The following is a 14,647-nucleotide window of genomic DNA, read 5'->3' on the forward strand; positions in this document are numbered from 1 at the left end:
TTCAACAGACAGAATTCAGAGTTGGGATTCAAGCACTTGAATTGCACACATCATTTTCATGGTCCACAGTGAACACTAATGTCTGCACACGGGTTCCCATAAACTGCTTACTGCCCATCCCCCCAGGAAATTTCAGTGGGTTTTTGGAAGTTCAATCTTTTCCTCCTTGAATAAAAATACAAGGGGCCTGCTCTTTTTGCAGCAAATTACAGTGTCATATAGGAGGCACTGGTCCTCTGGCAGATAGAAAGTCTTTCCTTTTGAAGTACACTTGGGGCATGCTGACATTTCAGGACTAGACATCACTACATCTGCATCCCAGTGAGAGGTTGAGGAATAAGTCCCACCAAGGAATTTGGGGAACAGGTTCCCCTGAGAGGCCTCACTGCCCATTCTCTGGAAAAACTCTGAATCCTTTCTTTCCTGGCCAGAGTGGAGAATATTTCCAGACCAAGAGTGCAAATTAGTTTACACAAGTAGCTTGGGGCCAGTGTGTGGCATACTGGGCTATCTAGGCAATTTGATTGATGTGGATTCTGTGTGAGTGTGTTTGTACATGTGTGAATGGTTACTTAACATGCAGAGCTTTTATCAGCAGTCCCTGCGCTGCCAGTCCTCCTGACTTCTTCACAGATGTGAAACTCACTCTTGCTGTTGTTTCTCAATCTGCAGCCTGAGCCGCCCTCAACCAACAAGTGGCAGTTGGATAAATGGCTTAACAAAGTGACATCGCAGAACAAGTCATTGATTTGTGGCCAAAATGAAATAGCCATGGAGACGATTTCCGTGCCTCCCCCAGTCATCCAACCAATGGACGTCCAGGTCAAAGTGAAGACAAACCCCAGCCAGGTTCTGGCTGAGCCCCAAGACAGGCCTCTCCTTGGTCTCATCAGGGAGAAGGCCCGTCCACGGCCCACCCAGAAAACTCCAGAAACAAAGGCTTTGAAGCATAAGTTGTCAGCAACTACTGAGACAGCCTCTCAAAGGACAATTGGGAAAAAACAGCCCAAAAAGGTTGAGAAGAACACCAGCATTGATGAGGGTACTTGGGCCAAACCAAATATTACCAGCAGCACCCCCAAAGAAAAGGAAAGTGTGGAGCTTCCCGAGCCACCCAGAGGCCGCAGCAAAGCCACTGCGCACAAACCCGTCCCTAGGAAAGAACCAAGACCGAGTGTCCCCTCGGCTGCCGAGAAGAAGAAGTACAGAGGGCCTGGCAAGATGGTGCCGAAGTCCCGGGAATTCATTGAAACGGATTCGTCTACATCTGATTCCAACACAGATCAGGAGGAGACCCTGCAGATCAAAGTTCTGCCTCCTGGCGTAGCTCCTGGGGGCAATCCAGCCAAATCCAAGGAGACCTGTGGTGCCAGCCTGACCCTCAGCACCTTAATAGGTAGCAGTGCCAGCAACACCTTGTCCATCAACAATGAGGAGCCAGCCTTTTCGCCCATCCCTGTTGTGCAAACTGAACTTTTGTCCCCTCTACGAGATCACGAGAATGTGAAAAATCTGTGGGTGAAGATTGACCTTGACTTACTGTCTAGAGTACCTGGCCACAACTCACCACAAGCAGCAGCAGCCAAGCCCGACCACAAGGAGGTCACCTGCAAGCCCAGGCGTCCGACTGCTGCTGCAGCTGCGGAGAAACCTGCCCCTAAGGGCAAGCGTAAGCCCAAGGTAAGTCGGCCCATGGGGTCTGCGCGTGATCGTGAGCACGGGCTGTCTGGTGGCTAACTTGATCTTGAGGAGGCTGGTGGCAGAGGACCGCAGGCTTTGCTGAAGTCAGTGATGCTTTCCGTGGCTGACCAAGTACGTGATGTGACTCAGGAGGAAGTGTTAGGCAAGACCAGGGATTGGCAGCCGATGTCAACAGTATCGAATATGATGTGTGAAGGATTATGATGTGTCAGAAGAATATGAAGTCCCTGGGATTGGCTCCTTGAGCTGCTCCTGCTTTCACAGACTCACAGGTCGTTACTCTCCTGCCCCTCTCCCCAGCAGCCACAGGGCACCCAAGCGCTCCTGAGGTCAAAGTGCATCCTCTGAGCCTTGCTGATTTCTCCAGACAAACATCAGCATCCCCGCCACCCAGTTAGACTTTGAGTATCCTGGCTTCTACTGGACACACGTTCTGCTCAGCCTGCTGGGCCCCCCTGACCTATGTGGCTGCTTCACTTGTGAAATCTCACCTCTAAGAGGTTAGGGCTGAATTCCAGGGCCACAAACTATCAGCAGAAGGTGAAACCCAGAATGGCCTCTTCCATTTCCAATACATCTAGGAAGGTGAGTTTGTATCTAATAGGCTCATTCTGTTGTATCTCCAGACCTCACAGTAGTTCATTTTAGACTATCTTCTGGTCGTATTTCAGTAATACACCAAATGGCTGCCAGAGTGGCTGGAAAGTAGGTACCCACTCCTTTCCCCATGTCTTCTCTCCTCTCCTAGAAGAGAGTTACCTACGGTCAGAAATGGCCCAGATTCTTCATTAGGGAGTAGCCCTGCCTGTGGCCAGCCTGTACTGCTGAAGGGGGTACAGCAAGGGTGACTTACATCTTCGTCCAGCTTTAGGGATTCAAAACAGAGGGTATTCCCTCTGAGCTGTGCCCCAGATGATCTAATGGGAGCGTTCCAAAACAGGGACCCACTCTGAATGATAACAACGGGACAAGCAGGGGTAAAAGGAAACATTCAGAACCAGCACATGCAAGATGCAAGGGCTCATGTGTGTCCTTGACTTCCTTCATGTTGTTGCTTTTATGAGGGACCTTTATATGTTACCCACAGTTCCCCACGTCACTTGGACAGCATTTTAGGGTGTGTTAGAGTTGCAGGGTTAGTTTCTAAGCTACTCATTTGTGGGGGCATTGTTGATGGGAGAAGTGTCTGAAAATGAGAGATTCTCTTTACTTCCAGTGTTGGATTCCTGTGCCACCCAATCTTTTTAATCAGCGGTTCATATCACAGCTTAACTGTCTCAAATGCCAACTTCTTGATACAAGTAGACTAGGCAAAACTCTTTTCTGTCTGATAAAAGGTGCACATTTAACTCCTCTACTTAATCTAGAAGTTAAAATAGAAGCAAACTGCCTTGCTCACTGTTCTTAAATGTTTGCATGTGCCACATATTCACAATCCATGTATTTTTTTTCCTGTTAAAGCCAACAGAATTTGCAGAGAAAATCCCTGAGAAGAAGCAACGCCTCGAGGAGGCCACCACTATCTGCCTGCTTCCCCCTTGCATCTCACCAGCTCCCCCCCACAAGCCCCCCAACACTAAAGAGTAAGTTTGCCCCATCTTTGTATGCTGCTTTGATTCTTCAGACTCTCAAGAAATCCCAAATGAAGCCATGTTTTGGGGTGGGGGGTGGAGAGTGGATGGTGAGGGTCCTGTCCCAGAGGCATGTTAGGTAAAGACAGGAGTGTCGGTCCAGTGCTGACACCTGTCACTGGCCACCAGTCTAACAAGGGTGGAGTACGGGCTGCCAGATTTGGGGTGACTCCATGGGATTTTTACCAACATTTCTCTACTCCAACTGAGACTGATGAGGTACAGTGAACTTTTAGCCCCAAGTGAAGGGTAAAAAGAAGTAAATGAATTAAAAAGGGGCAGCATCAGGAGACACCTATGACCTGACTCAGATCACCTGCTTCTGGGCAACTTCAGTACTGATGGGGATGAAGCAGTCTCCCTGCAAAGCAACCCCTTGGCCTCAACAGGATGCCCCAGCTACTACTGCATCCTCAGCGTCATTACTTAACCTTAATCCAAAGCTTGAGAACCTTGAGAACCTGTAGCTCCTTCCTAAACTCCTCAGAGGCCAGGGGAGTGACACATCGGGGGAGGCCACAGAGATGACACAGCTGGGCACCGCCCTCCTGCAGGCAGCCCCATGCCACAGAGCACCAGCTAGGGACGGACACATTGCTTCCAACCAGCTGGCATGTCTTCTCCCTCCTGTTTTGTAGAAGGTGCGAGAGTCAGGTAGGAGGCTCCTTGTTCCCTCCTCACTCAGCCAACCCCAGCCTTCCCTGGGGAAGCCCTGCCCTCTGTTTCCACCGAGCATTGTGACGGAGTTCTTCCGTCTTATAAATATCACTTAACTATCGTGTCAGTTACTGGAACTCTTCTATCCGGATAATTATTGCCATGCATTCAAGATTACTTCCGTCAAAGACCAGTTTCGGAGCCTATTAGCAGCCCAGAGCAGAGAGGCAATCTGGCTAACTGCTGATTTCACAGATAACTGCTTAACATCAGCCATGTGGCATCAGCCTGCCCCAGATACCAATGTCAGAAATAAGTTGTCAGCTTACATTTGTTTGGATTCTTGTTGTTTTGACCTGGAAAATTACCACTCCATCGGCTCTCTACCACAAGGAGATGTGGGCCTTGTGCTGCCCCTCTCTGAGGATCTGTAGCTCTTTCTAAAGGCATCTGTATTCCCTAGTATAACTTTGCTCTGAAACATCCCTTCACATCCTTGGAGTTCTCGGAAGCACCTTCACTCCGGGTGAGCCAGGCCCGTGGAGAAGCATTGCTTCTTCCTGGTGGTCAGACATGGCTGGTCATTCCATAGCCTCCTTCCTTTCCAAGAGGAAGGACTAAAATGGCACTGCTGTGGTGGCACTGCCAACCCAGTTTCCCAGGCTTGACCAGTTGGGGCCACCTGAAGGCAAAAGGCAAAGCAGGGGGCAGTGGGGCCCTGCCACAGCCATTGGTCCTAAGCGACCCGTCACTTTTCCCAACTCATGGAAGAGACATGACCAAATATTAAGTAAGTTTGAATTTATTCTCATCAAATGGTGTTTTCAACTCATGGTCTCCACAGTCTTTCTGCTTCAGAGTTGTTAGGAAAGCAGAGTTTACCTAGTAGCAGTGATCATTCAGCAAGGGCCTGAATCAAGTTCTCATGCTCATGGAAGAAAGCCGAATCGGCAGAAGTCTCGGGAGCTGAAGTGAAGACTGGCGTCCCAGAGGTCTTCTCCTGGATACCCTCTCCTCAACCTTTGTCAGCTCCTTTGTGCCTTGTTGACCCCTCAAAGCAAGTTCTTAGAAATTCCTATGAGACATCATCCCGCAAGAGGGCCCTGCTGAGCTCCACCCCCTACTCCCTGCCTTCTTTCAGCAGGGCCTCTGAGGCATTGCTGTCCATGTCTGGCCTGCTACAAGATGTGCCCAAAGCGGCAAAACCTGTAGTAAGTAGCGGTAACAGTGACAGAGCTGTCTCTAGAAATTACCCACTGGGTATCTTTCACTAAGGAAGTCATTCAAGGCCTCATGGTTGCAGGTCATTACCAAATCAATGGAAAGGGGGCCGGGTAAGGTGCCCACTACACAGAACATGCTGCCCCGTGTACAGCGGTAGATGGGAAGGCCTGGCCCAACTGTCTTAGCCAAGGGCAAATCACCTGCCTCTAGGAAGCAGCTCTTCCCCTTCCAGCCCCCATTACCTTCTCTGGCAGCGCAGGTGGTGCATGCATGGTCGTAGCCAATGAGCCATTCACTTCCTGTAGATGCCTAACATCTCTCCATATAAACTGCCAAAAGTCGAATGCCTCTGTAATGATTCTACTTAGTTTGGGCTAATGTTTGCAGAGCTCCCTCATGGACACAAGTCTTAATCCATATGTTCACCATTATTTTAGTCAAGCATCACCATGATCTTAAAAGTGGTTCTATGGTCAAACCCACTTTAAGTCCCATTAGCAAATATTTTAAAATTAATTTTAGCTAAATTAGGGTCATGGAAGGAACAGGTAAGGTTTTTAAAATTTTGCTGCCTGACAAAAATTGGCATAGGGCCAGATTTATGAAACAAAAGATAGAGAAGATGACAAAGATTATCACACTGGCAAATGTGGGCAACGCAGGGGAGGCGGAGCAAGGAGAACTGTGTTGACTTCTACCATTCTGGGAAATCAAACCACTTGAATGCTTGCTCATCTTCGGTTTGTTGCTTTGAGATACTGTAAATCCATATTTCTAGACACTGACTGAAATTGACCAAGGGGAAAACATAAATTCTTGTTGACTTAATTTGCTATTGAAAATTGTAGTCAATAATCATGAAAAGTAAATGGCTGCACAGCGCAATATTAGTTGTCTAAGAAAAGATTAAAATTCAAGTAATCTTCATAGATTAGTCGAAGACAGTAACTAAAATGAAAATCCATGACCCAATTACCATGTTAAGCAGTTAGCATAAGATTTTAGTTGTTCTCTTTTATTTGAAGTCTCAGTCTGTTTGATGGTGCCCATTTAATGGGCAGATAAATCAGTTTGAAAGCACAGGAGTACTGCTGGGACTGTAGATGTCTTGTGGCAATATGACAAAATGTTTCTCAAATGCAGTTTTGTGAAATACATCAGTACTGCAAAATAACAACTTACGGGCAGGGGCTCATTATGCCTTGGCGTTGGGATGGAACAGTTTGAATGTACAATTTGTCATGTGTCACAAAAATATTAGTACATGACTTATTTCTAGGTGATATATAAGCATAATACTTCTTAGGAAAATATCATTCCCCTAATTGTTTATTGTACCATTTATTGTGCGGTTATGCAGTCAAGTCCTAGGGCAAAATAAGTAGGAACCATCCTAAAAAATCATGGGATTAAAAGTGGCATTGAATTTTCCAAAAAATTCTAATTAAGAGTAATCTTGAAAGGTTGCAGATATCACTGTAGCATGCTTCATTAGACATCTGCATTCATCATGAAGTTCTGCTTCAGAGACGTGTTTTTATTCTTGGATACATTTGCTTGCATTTTTCCATAACTAAAGAGAGGGATCTCACTATAAAGACATCTATGTCTACATGCATTTTTATATAGACCCTTCCCCACAGGTAAAGGACCATCCACTAAAATACTACATTAGCTGGAAGTACCTGCATCATGGAAAAAATCAGAATAAAGGGAAACAAAACTTTATGACAGGCTACACTTTTTGTTTACACAGAGGTAATTCATCCAGGAGAGCAAATAGAAGAAAAGAAGAAAAGCTGTTCCCTCCTCCACTTTCCCCACTGCCAGAGGATCCTCCCCGCCGCAGAAATGTCAGTGGCAGCAATGGTCCCTTCAGTCAAGACAAAAACATCCCTGTGATGGGACAGATCACCTCTACCAAATCTAAGAGGAGTGAAGGAAAATTCTGTGCTACTTTCAAAGGGATATCCGTACATGTAAGCCTCTTAGGTGAAATATTATAATCATCAGTCGGAAACAATTGGCCTAGCTTATCGAACTGCATGTGACCCCATGGGGCTGTTGCCAGGGGGTGGGAGGAAGAAGCAGAGAAAATGTTAAAAGTGTGTGTGTGTGTGTGTGTGTGTGTGTGTGTGTGTGTGTGTGTGTGTGTGTGTGTGTACAAATACGCAAATTCTCCATTATTTCAAATCTCAATTATTCTAATTTAGGATGAATTTTGCATTCTCACAGATTATTATGTAGAAGCCCAAGGCCTTGAACATCCTTTGGCCCGATCCCTTCATATCCTGAGGGGGGAAGACACTTCCAAAATACTGACCAGAGCATCTGGCGCCTGGTCAGCACCAGTCCTTTACTGAATGAAAGAACAGCGGGATGAGTGGGATTGCCCGAGGTCACTGAACTGGGTCTGCTACTGCAGGTTATGTCTTTCCACCACCCAGCTTAGCAGGTGTGAGTTGTATTTTAAAATGGTGACTAAAAAGGATGGAGTTTAAAGGCCAAATCTGTTGTTAAAAAAATCCCACCATTGTGGTTCTAAACCCAGCTAAAGGATTATCCAGTCCTTTGGATTTTCTGCACTGCTGCTCAGTGAACAGAGATAATTGAGAATCTGTATCACTTTTCACATGCACACACAATATCTTTTCATCTACTTCAGATATTAGTGCCTGAACAGTGGAAACCATAAGCAGTAGTGTCCTAAGTGAACATTCATGACAAATATAACTGCCTTTCCATGTAAATGCATGTATATGCAGATGCAGCTTCCACATGCACCTCATCTCCTTTAAGTGTAGCATAAAAGCAAACAAGTGGAAATGAATGAGTTTTCAAATGTCTGGTGCCAATTGGTGGACCCTGACCCAAAAGTGCCCATTTTATACTCCATGAGAATCCAGGAGGCCTCTGAACCTTAAGGACCCCAATTTAGAGCCCTCCATCATCTGTGATGACATGCAATCTCTAGGAAAATTTCATCCCTGATATAAAGAAATTGCTCTATTATAAAATTGTCATTTTCCATGTGAAATTTATGTGTGTGCCCACATAATATTTGCATTCACATTTAAAGAAGATGACTCTAATGTTAGGAATTAAACCATCTATTCTAAACAGTAATTATACTATCCATCCTATTTTTCATAGTCAATGTAATTAATATTAAAAACTCCAACTGATGCATGCTTCTATTACAAGCTTTGGGAAGGCATATACTATACACCATACTCAGGCAATTCTCTTTGTACCATGCCTAGTAGATTGTCACCAATAATTAGGTGCTTAATATGGATGTTATTATGATAATGATAATGCTTACAAGAATCTGCAGAGTCATTTCCACAAGAGTTAAAAACTACTGTGGAAATAAGATCACATTTGCATCTAAAACTGGAATGTCCTTCTTGGGGAAACCCCTGGGGACCTCCATGATAGGACTGAGTTGCCGCTCCGTCTTCTTTGGCCACTCATTCTTTCTATTAATGGCTTGAAATTCAGGAGACTTTGCGGTATATTTTTGCGCTAGCCTGGGAGTTAAGACACGTGACACATAGTGCTAACACTGCAGTCATTCACTCTGCGACCTTGGGCAAATTATGAAACCTCTCGGAGTCCATAAAGTGAGTAGATTTGACTAAATGTTTTGTAAGTCTTCTTGCAGCTCCAGGAGTGTTTTTGATTGTGTACTCTCAGAGCCTTCACTATTCTCTGTATGCACGAAGTCCTGTTTATTGACTCACTGTATGGCTGGTGTAGACAGAGGACATGTTTATATAATTTACATGATCATGGCTAAATGCAGCCAGTTCCAGTCACATGTGCCAGGACTGACATCAATGCCATGTGTGTAGTAGACATGGTGTTTCAGGCTTCTTGACACATTTCATGGCCACAGAGGCAAGTGTCACTGTCTGGTCTGGGCCATCTGGCTTTGGCAGTAGAAATGTGGAGCTGACTTAGGAGTTTCAGAAAGCTCTGGTTATGTTATGTGTTTGGGTTGAATAAAATCCATGATGTTTTGAACTACTCTCTCCATATCCGTCACAACAAGTTTTAGATGTGTGGCCTCTCAGCACATTTATTTTAGTGAGTTCTCAGTCATCAGAATTTTTTGATAATCAGAAGGTCCAAGATCAAGTGAAAAAGATAAGACTTTCATGGATATAAGAAATGTTCACATTTGGCTTTTCTCTTTTAAAGGACCCTTTTTTACTAAGGCATGCATGCATGCATGCATTCAGCCAATACTGAGCGCCCTGGGCTGTGGAGTGAGGGTGGGGTTGGGGGTGGAAGGGAGGGGGCTCCGGTGCTCAAAGAGCTCTCAAGCTGAGGTAAGCAATGAGACCCATGCCCCAAGAACTAGAATATAAAATAGCTGGTGAGCGGTGTCATAGAGAAGGGATCGAGACAGACCCTTCAGGTCTTAACGGGACCCAGGAGGATTAAAGCTCTTCTGGCTGTAGATGTCGGGCAGTTTTCCTGGAGAAGGCACTTGTTGAGCTGGGCCTGAGGAGATGCAGAAGGCTTAGAAATGAAGGGAAGCTGGCTAAACAAAATATGGTCTCTCCATACACTGGAATATTATTCTGCCTTAAAAAGGAAGGAAAGTCTGTCACATGGTACAACCTGGATGAACCTTGAGGACATTATGCTCAGTGAAGCCACATTAAGCTAAGCCAGCCACAAAGACAGTTACTGTCTGTTCCCCTTAGATGTGGTACCTAGAGCAGTGAAATTCACAAAGGCAACATAGAAAGGTATTTGCCCCGGGGTTAGGGAAAGGAGGAATGGGGAATTATTTCACGGGGACAGAGTTTCAGTTTTGCAAGAACAAAGTGTTCTGGAGATTGGGTGTCCAGTAACATGAATGCACTTAACATGGCTGAACTGTACCCCTAAAAATGGTCAAGATGGTAAATTTGATGTTATGCGTATTCTACCACAATTTTTAAAATTAACAGAGTAAATTATCACAAGGTGGGGAAGAAAAGCAAGGAGGGGAAGGCGTCCTCAACCCTAAGACTCCATAGGAACCAGAGCAGGAAAGCGAGGAAGGCAGGATGTGTTCAGCCGGGTGGCAGGCCCATGGGAGGGAGTGGTGGGAGCCAGTGAGGGGGCTCAGCCGTGGGGTTGCGTTGGCCCACAAGGCAGTGAAATGCTTGGAGCTTTCTTTAGGAAGCTCAGGCTGCCAGGCAGCAGATTGTAGGTGGGTTGGGGAAGTTACTTGGAGGTCAGAGTCTGGCCAGGAGGCTTTTTGATAGTGTCGTTCAGAAGCCATGTGGGCCTGCACCCTGAGGACAGATTTGAGAGCTGTCAGAGAGTACAGTGAATAGGACTTTGTAACTGATTGAATAAGGGTAATGGAGAGGAAGAAATGAAAGATGAGACAGAGCAGGGGTTTTCAAAAAGAGTTTTAGGAGTATTATCATTTTCTGAAATGATACAATTTACTGAACTTCAAAATATAAAGCTGATTAAAACAGAGCAGCTCAGATGGAAGGCAAGACGGGGAACACACCAGTTCCCATGCTCCTGGCCCAGGAGTGACCACAGTGTCCTCACTGACATGGAGAGACCCAGCTTTGGTGACAGGAAAGGGCATCCTGCCATTCATTTTCAGAAAGAGGGAACTGGTTTGGTTATCCATTTGGTTGCAGAGCAATTTGAGGGGCTAATGGACCATCTTGGTGGAACTATCCAGAGGTGGTCACTGCAGGTCTGGAGCTTCAGAAAGAGGGCTCCACTGGAATCCTCAGGATTGAGGTGGCTATTTGGGGGCATTACCTGCTTATTGTCGCATCTGTGCCAGTGCACACAGGATTGGCAGGGTCAGGAAAGAAGACAGCTGAGGAATGAATTTTGAGCGATACCAACCTTAAGGATTAGCAACTCAGAAGAGAGGGAGGAATAGGCACCATGGCAGGCAAGGTCAGACGTAGAATAGTCCGCTCGTTGCACCGTTGACAGGTGAGGAGGGCAGAGTCTGCCATGTGCGCACAGCAGGTGGTCCCATGACACATGCTGTCACATAATTCCAGACCTCACCACCTGCTTTCTTCATCTGGATCCCAGTGTTTCTACGACAATGATAGTCCCGGGTGAAACTCAGAAGTCTCTTACCATCTGATTTTGACCTGGTTGAAATGAGCTTTCACCATCCCAAGACCTCAAAATGGGGAGGCACTCATGTGGCATTCACTCAGCTGGAAAGCAGTCGAGGCCTCACTGAACAACAGGGCGGCTTTCACCTCGGTCCCAGGGTGCCAACTGTGGCAGTACAGCGTAGGGTCTGGTACTGGCAGAGTGACCCGAGGCCTTTACTCACCCTAGAGAAACTTCCCAGGCTGGTTCCCTTATCCAAAATATACACGCATCAGGGCCATGGCCCGTTCTCACTCCCTCACCCTCTCTTCTCTCTCCTTCCTCCCCCACTGGGGCTTAGACCTCTGCCAGCGGCTGTGCTCATGGGGTGAATGGCAGGGTTATGGAATCACAGCGCCTGACTGGCTTGGTGTTTGGTGTCATCACAGAGCAAAAGCTGCTGATTCATGGGGGTCGTAAAATATACCAAGGTCACTTATTTGTCCTGCAGCTGTGCGCATTGCTTTCTCTTCTCTTGCCTGGTCTCCTGGTATGCTTGACATGCAAAGCATGTATGAAAAGATGTTCCAAAAAGCAGGACCTAATGGAAGTTATTTGTCGTCCTTTTTCCCAGGAGGGAGACACTCCAAAAAAGGCAGTCTCTGCCACCGTCACTATCAGTAACACTGGTATTGCCACTGCCACTGTCACTGCTACCGCCATTGTCACCGCCACTGTCACAGCCACTGCCACTGCCACAGCCACTACCACAACCACTACCACTACCATTTCCACCATCACCTCCACCATCACTACTGGCCTCATGGACAGCAGTCACCTGGAGATGACGTCCTGGGCAGCCCTGCCCCTTCTATCCAGCAGCACCACCAATGTCCGGAGACCCAAGCTCACTTTTGATGACTCGTATGTTGTCCCCAGATTATCTTGGATACCGTTTGGGAGTGGTGAACGGGGGGAGGGGAGGCGCATGGCTATTCCAGCACCACGCATGAGGCTCCCAAAGTAAGACCTCCTATAGCCTTAGAAGTGTGTCCCTCCTATCCCAGACGCCTCTATCCCAAGAAATGTCTTTGGCCCATTGGAAGCATGGAGCTGTTTCCACAGGGAGGAGCGTCACTCTGCCTTGCTCCACCTCCTTTCTTATCCGTGTCCTCAGTGTGCCCACACACAGGTCTTCAGCTGTGTTTGAACAATGGAGTGGGTGGACTTGAGGATACGCTTATTTATCCTAATGGGCCATTGTGCACCTCAGATTTTATTTCTAGGCTTATTTCGAGGTTGGTCACTATAGGAATGACCGCGTTCATCTGCCCGTTTCAAGACATTGTATAGGAAAGGATTTGTAGCCAAAAAACGTTTGGCTATTCAGCCTTTTAATGAAGAGATGAAACCGTGGTTTCTAAGAGAGCTCGTTTTATTTGTCTAGGGTTCACAATGCTGATTATTACATGCAAGAAGCTAAGAAGCTGAAGCACAGAGCTGATGCGCTGGTAGGTTTCCTGCCTCTCCTGGCTTTTCATATATGCTTTGAAGGAAAACACAGGTACTTTACAAACAAGTCAAACTTCCTCGCTGCTGCTCTGACACAGGGAGGTTGGGGCCGGTTAATCCCTCAGCACCGCCAGCCCCAAAGCTCTGTGGGCGCCAAGGTGCCTTCCCGCTGCTGTGTTCCCACTGCCCCTCCCCAGCCTCAGAAGCTAAAGGGCACAGACGCTTGCTGTCACCTTTCAAGTGAATTTGAACTGACTTTTGTAAAGGCCCTGGAGACCGTGGGAGCTCCCACTGATTCCAGTAAACCAGAACTGGTGTGGGCTGGCAGGGAGAGGGTTGCTGGGAGCTGGTTTAATAACCCCCAAAATTGGCTTTGGGGAACTTGGGGCCATAGACATCATTCAGCTCCTTGCTGCATTTGAAACATGTTTCTAGAGTGAGGCCCACAGCTGGACAAGGACCCTGTGCAGAGAACGGTGTGTCATCTGGACTTCCCAGGACATCGGCCCTGCCACCTCCAAGGGTTTTGGCCACCTAGGTCAGCCATGAGCTCAGGACATTGAGTTTGACTTGACTGATCCTCCTAACAGGGAGTCTCAGCCACATGTCACAGTCACGTGGGGGGCTTTCAAATAACCCTGATGCCTAGGCCGTACCCCAGACAAGTGGAATCAGAACTTCTGAGACTAGGAGCCAGGGCCTGGCTGTTAAAGCTGCTCAGGTGATTCCCAAGTGCAGCCACATTTGAGAACCACTGCCTTAGAGAAGGTCCTAAACTCAGGCCCCTCACCTTTAACTATACGCCAACACAACTCAAGGCATCAGTTCAACGCCACCGTGTTTAAAGCAAAAAGTATCCCCACCAATGCATCGTGTCCTGCCAGGACCTACCTGCACTATGACTTGTGTATGACCAGCATCAACTGGCCAAGGCCCTTGCATGTGCTACTTCCCTCCTTTCTGTCATTTCCCTACTGTGGCTCCAAATTGTTCAGCTATTGTCTACGGCTAACCTTACTGAACTGTCCCTTGGAAGCTATTGTCCCCTGCTCCTGCAGACAAAAATGACAAGACAGGCTGGTGCCGATGCCACTAGAGATGCTGGGAACACTGTGACTGTGTCCATTGTCTGGGCAGCAGAGATTTGAAAGGCGTTGGGTGGCAGTGCTGCTGCCTTGAAGAGCAAAGGTTTTCTCTGAGTGTCCTCAACTCCGCAGCAGTGCACAAGGGCTCGAGTTCACCCTCTGTCAAAATCAGGGCACAGGAGTACAGAGATGTTTCCCTGACAAGCTGGTTCATGAGCTGATGAAGCCCAGGACACACATGTGAGACCGTGTAGGTGAAATGTTAGAAGAAATTAAAAAACTCAGAGCCACAGAGATATATACACATGATTAAGAATCAATACTCTCTACCTTCCAGGGTCATGTTTATGTGTCCCCCTAAAATCACTTTTGGTCTAATCCATTGAGAGGATGCATTTTCACTCAGGGAGAATTCTGTCCCCACAGGGGCAAAATTGGTTTGGGGAAATGAGCTGGAAAAGTCTTAGAAATTGCAATGGTGTATAGCCCTCCAAAGGGCCTCAGCACGTAAAGAAATAATCAGCATATCTTTGTTATTACAATTTCAACTGGGGCATGTGAAAAAATATGTTAAAGAGCTCCCTCAGTTGTGGTAGGGGGGAAAATGGTTGAGAAACACTCACTTAGAGGAAGCTGTCTTTGCTAGGATTATGTCTGTACTACAACTGGAAGCCCCCTTATACTTGAAGCCTCCCATTTTGTGTATGGGGCAACTGAGGCTCAGGAAGAGGGTATGACCTGGTCACTAAT

General features: G+C 46.9%; 1 protein-coding gene across 4 annotated transcripts in view; it reads left to right on the plus strand.

Annotated features, from left to right (window-relative positions):
• Nucleotides 1–14,647, plus strand: part of AFF2 (ALF transcription elongation factor 2) — a 438,865-nt gene that overhangs the window by 405,751 nt on the left and 18,467 nt on the right. For all 4 annotated transcript variants that reach the window (XM_017639874.3, XM_017639876.3, XM_017639875.3 and 1 more), the window contains 5 exons: nucleotides 673–1,680; nucleotides 3,163–3,284; nucleotides 6,970–7,192; nucleotides 11,935–12,224; nucleotides 12,748–12,811. In XM_017639874.3, the coding sequence (XP_017495363.2) occupies nucleotides 673–1,680; nucleotides 3,163–3,284; nucleotides 6,970–7,192; nucleotides 11,935–12,224; nucleotides 12,748–12,811 (1,707 nt within the window). The remainder of the gene's footprint in view (nucleotides 1–672; nucleotides 1,681–3,162; nucleotides 3,285–6,969; nucleotides 7,193–11,934; nucleotides 12,225–12,747; nucleotides 12,812–14,647) is intronic.

This window comes from Manis javanica, chromosome X (assembly GCF_040802235.1).
Source record: "Manis javanica isolate MJ-LG chromosome X, MJ_LKY, whole genome shotgun sequence".
NCBI lineage: Eukaryota > Metazoa > Chordata > Mammalia > Pholidota > Manidae > Manis > Manis javanica.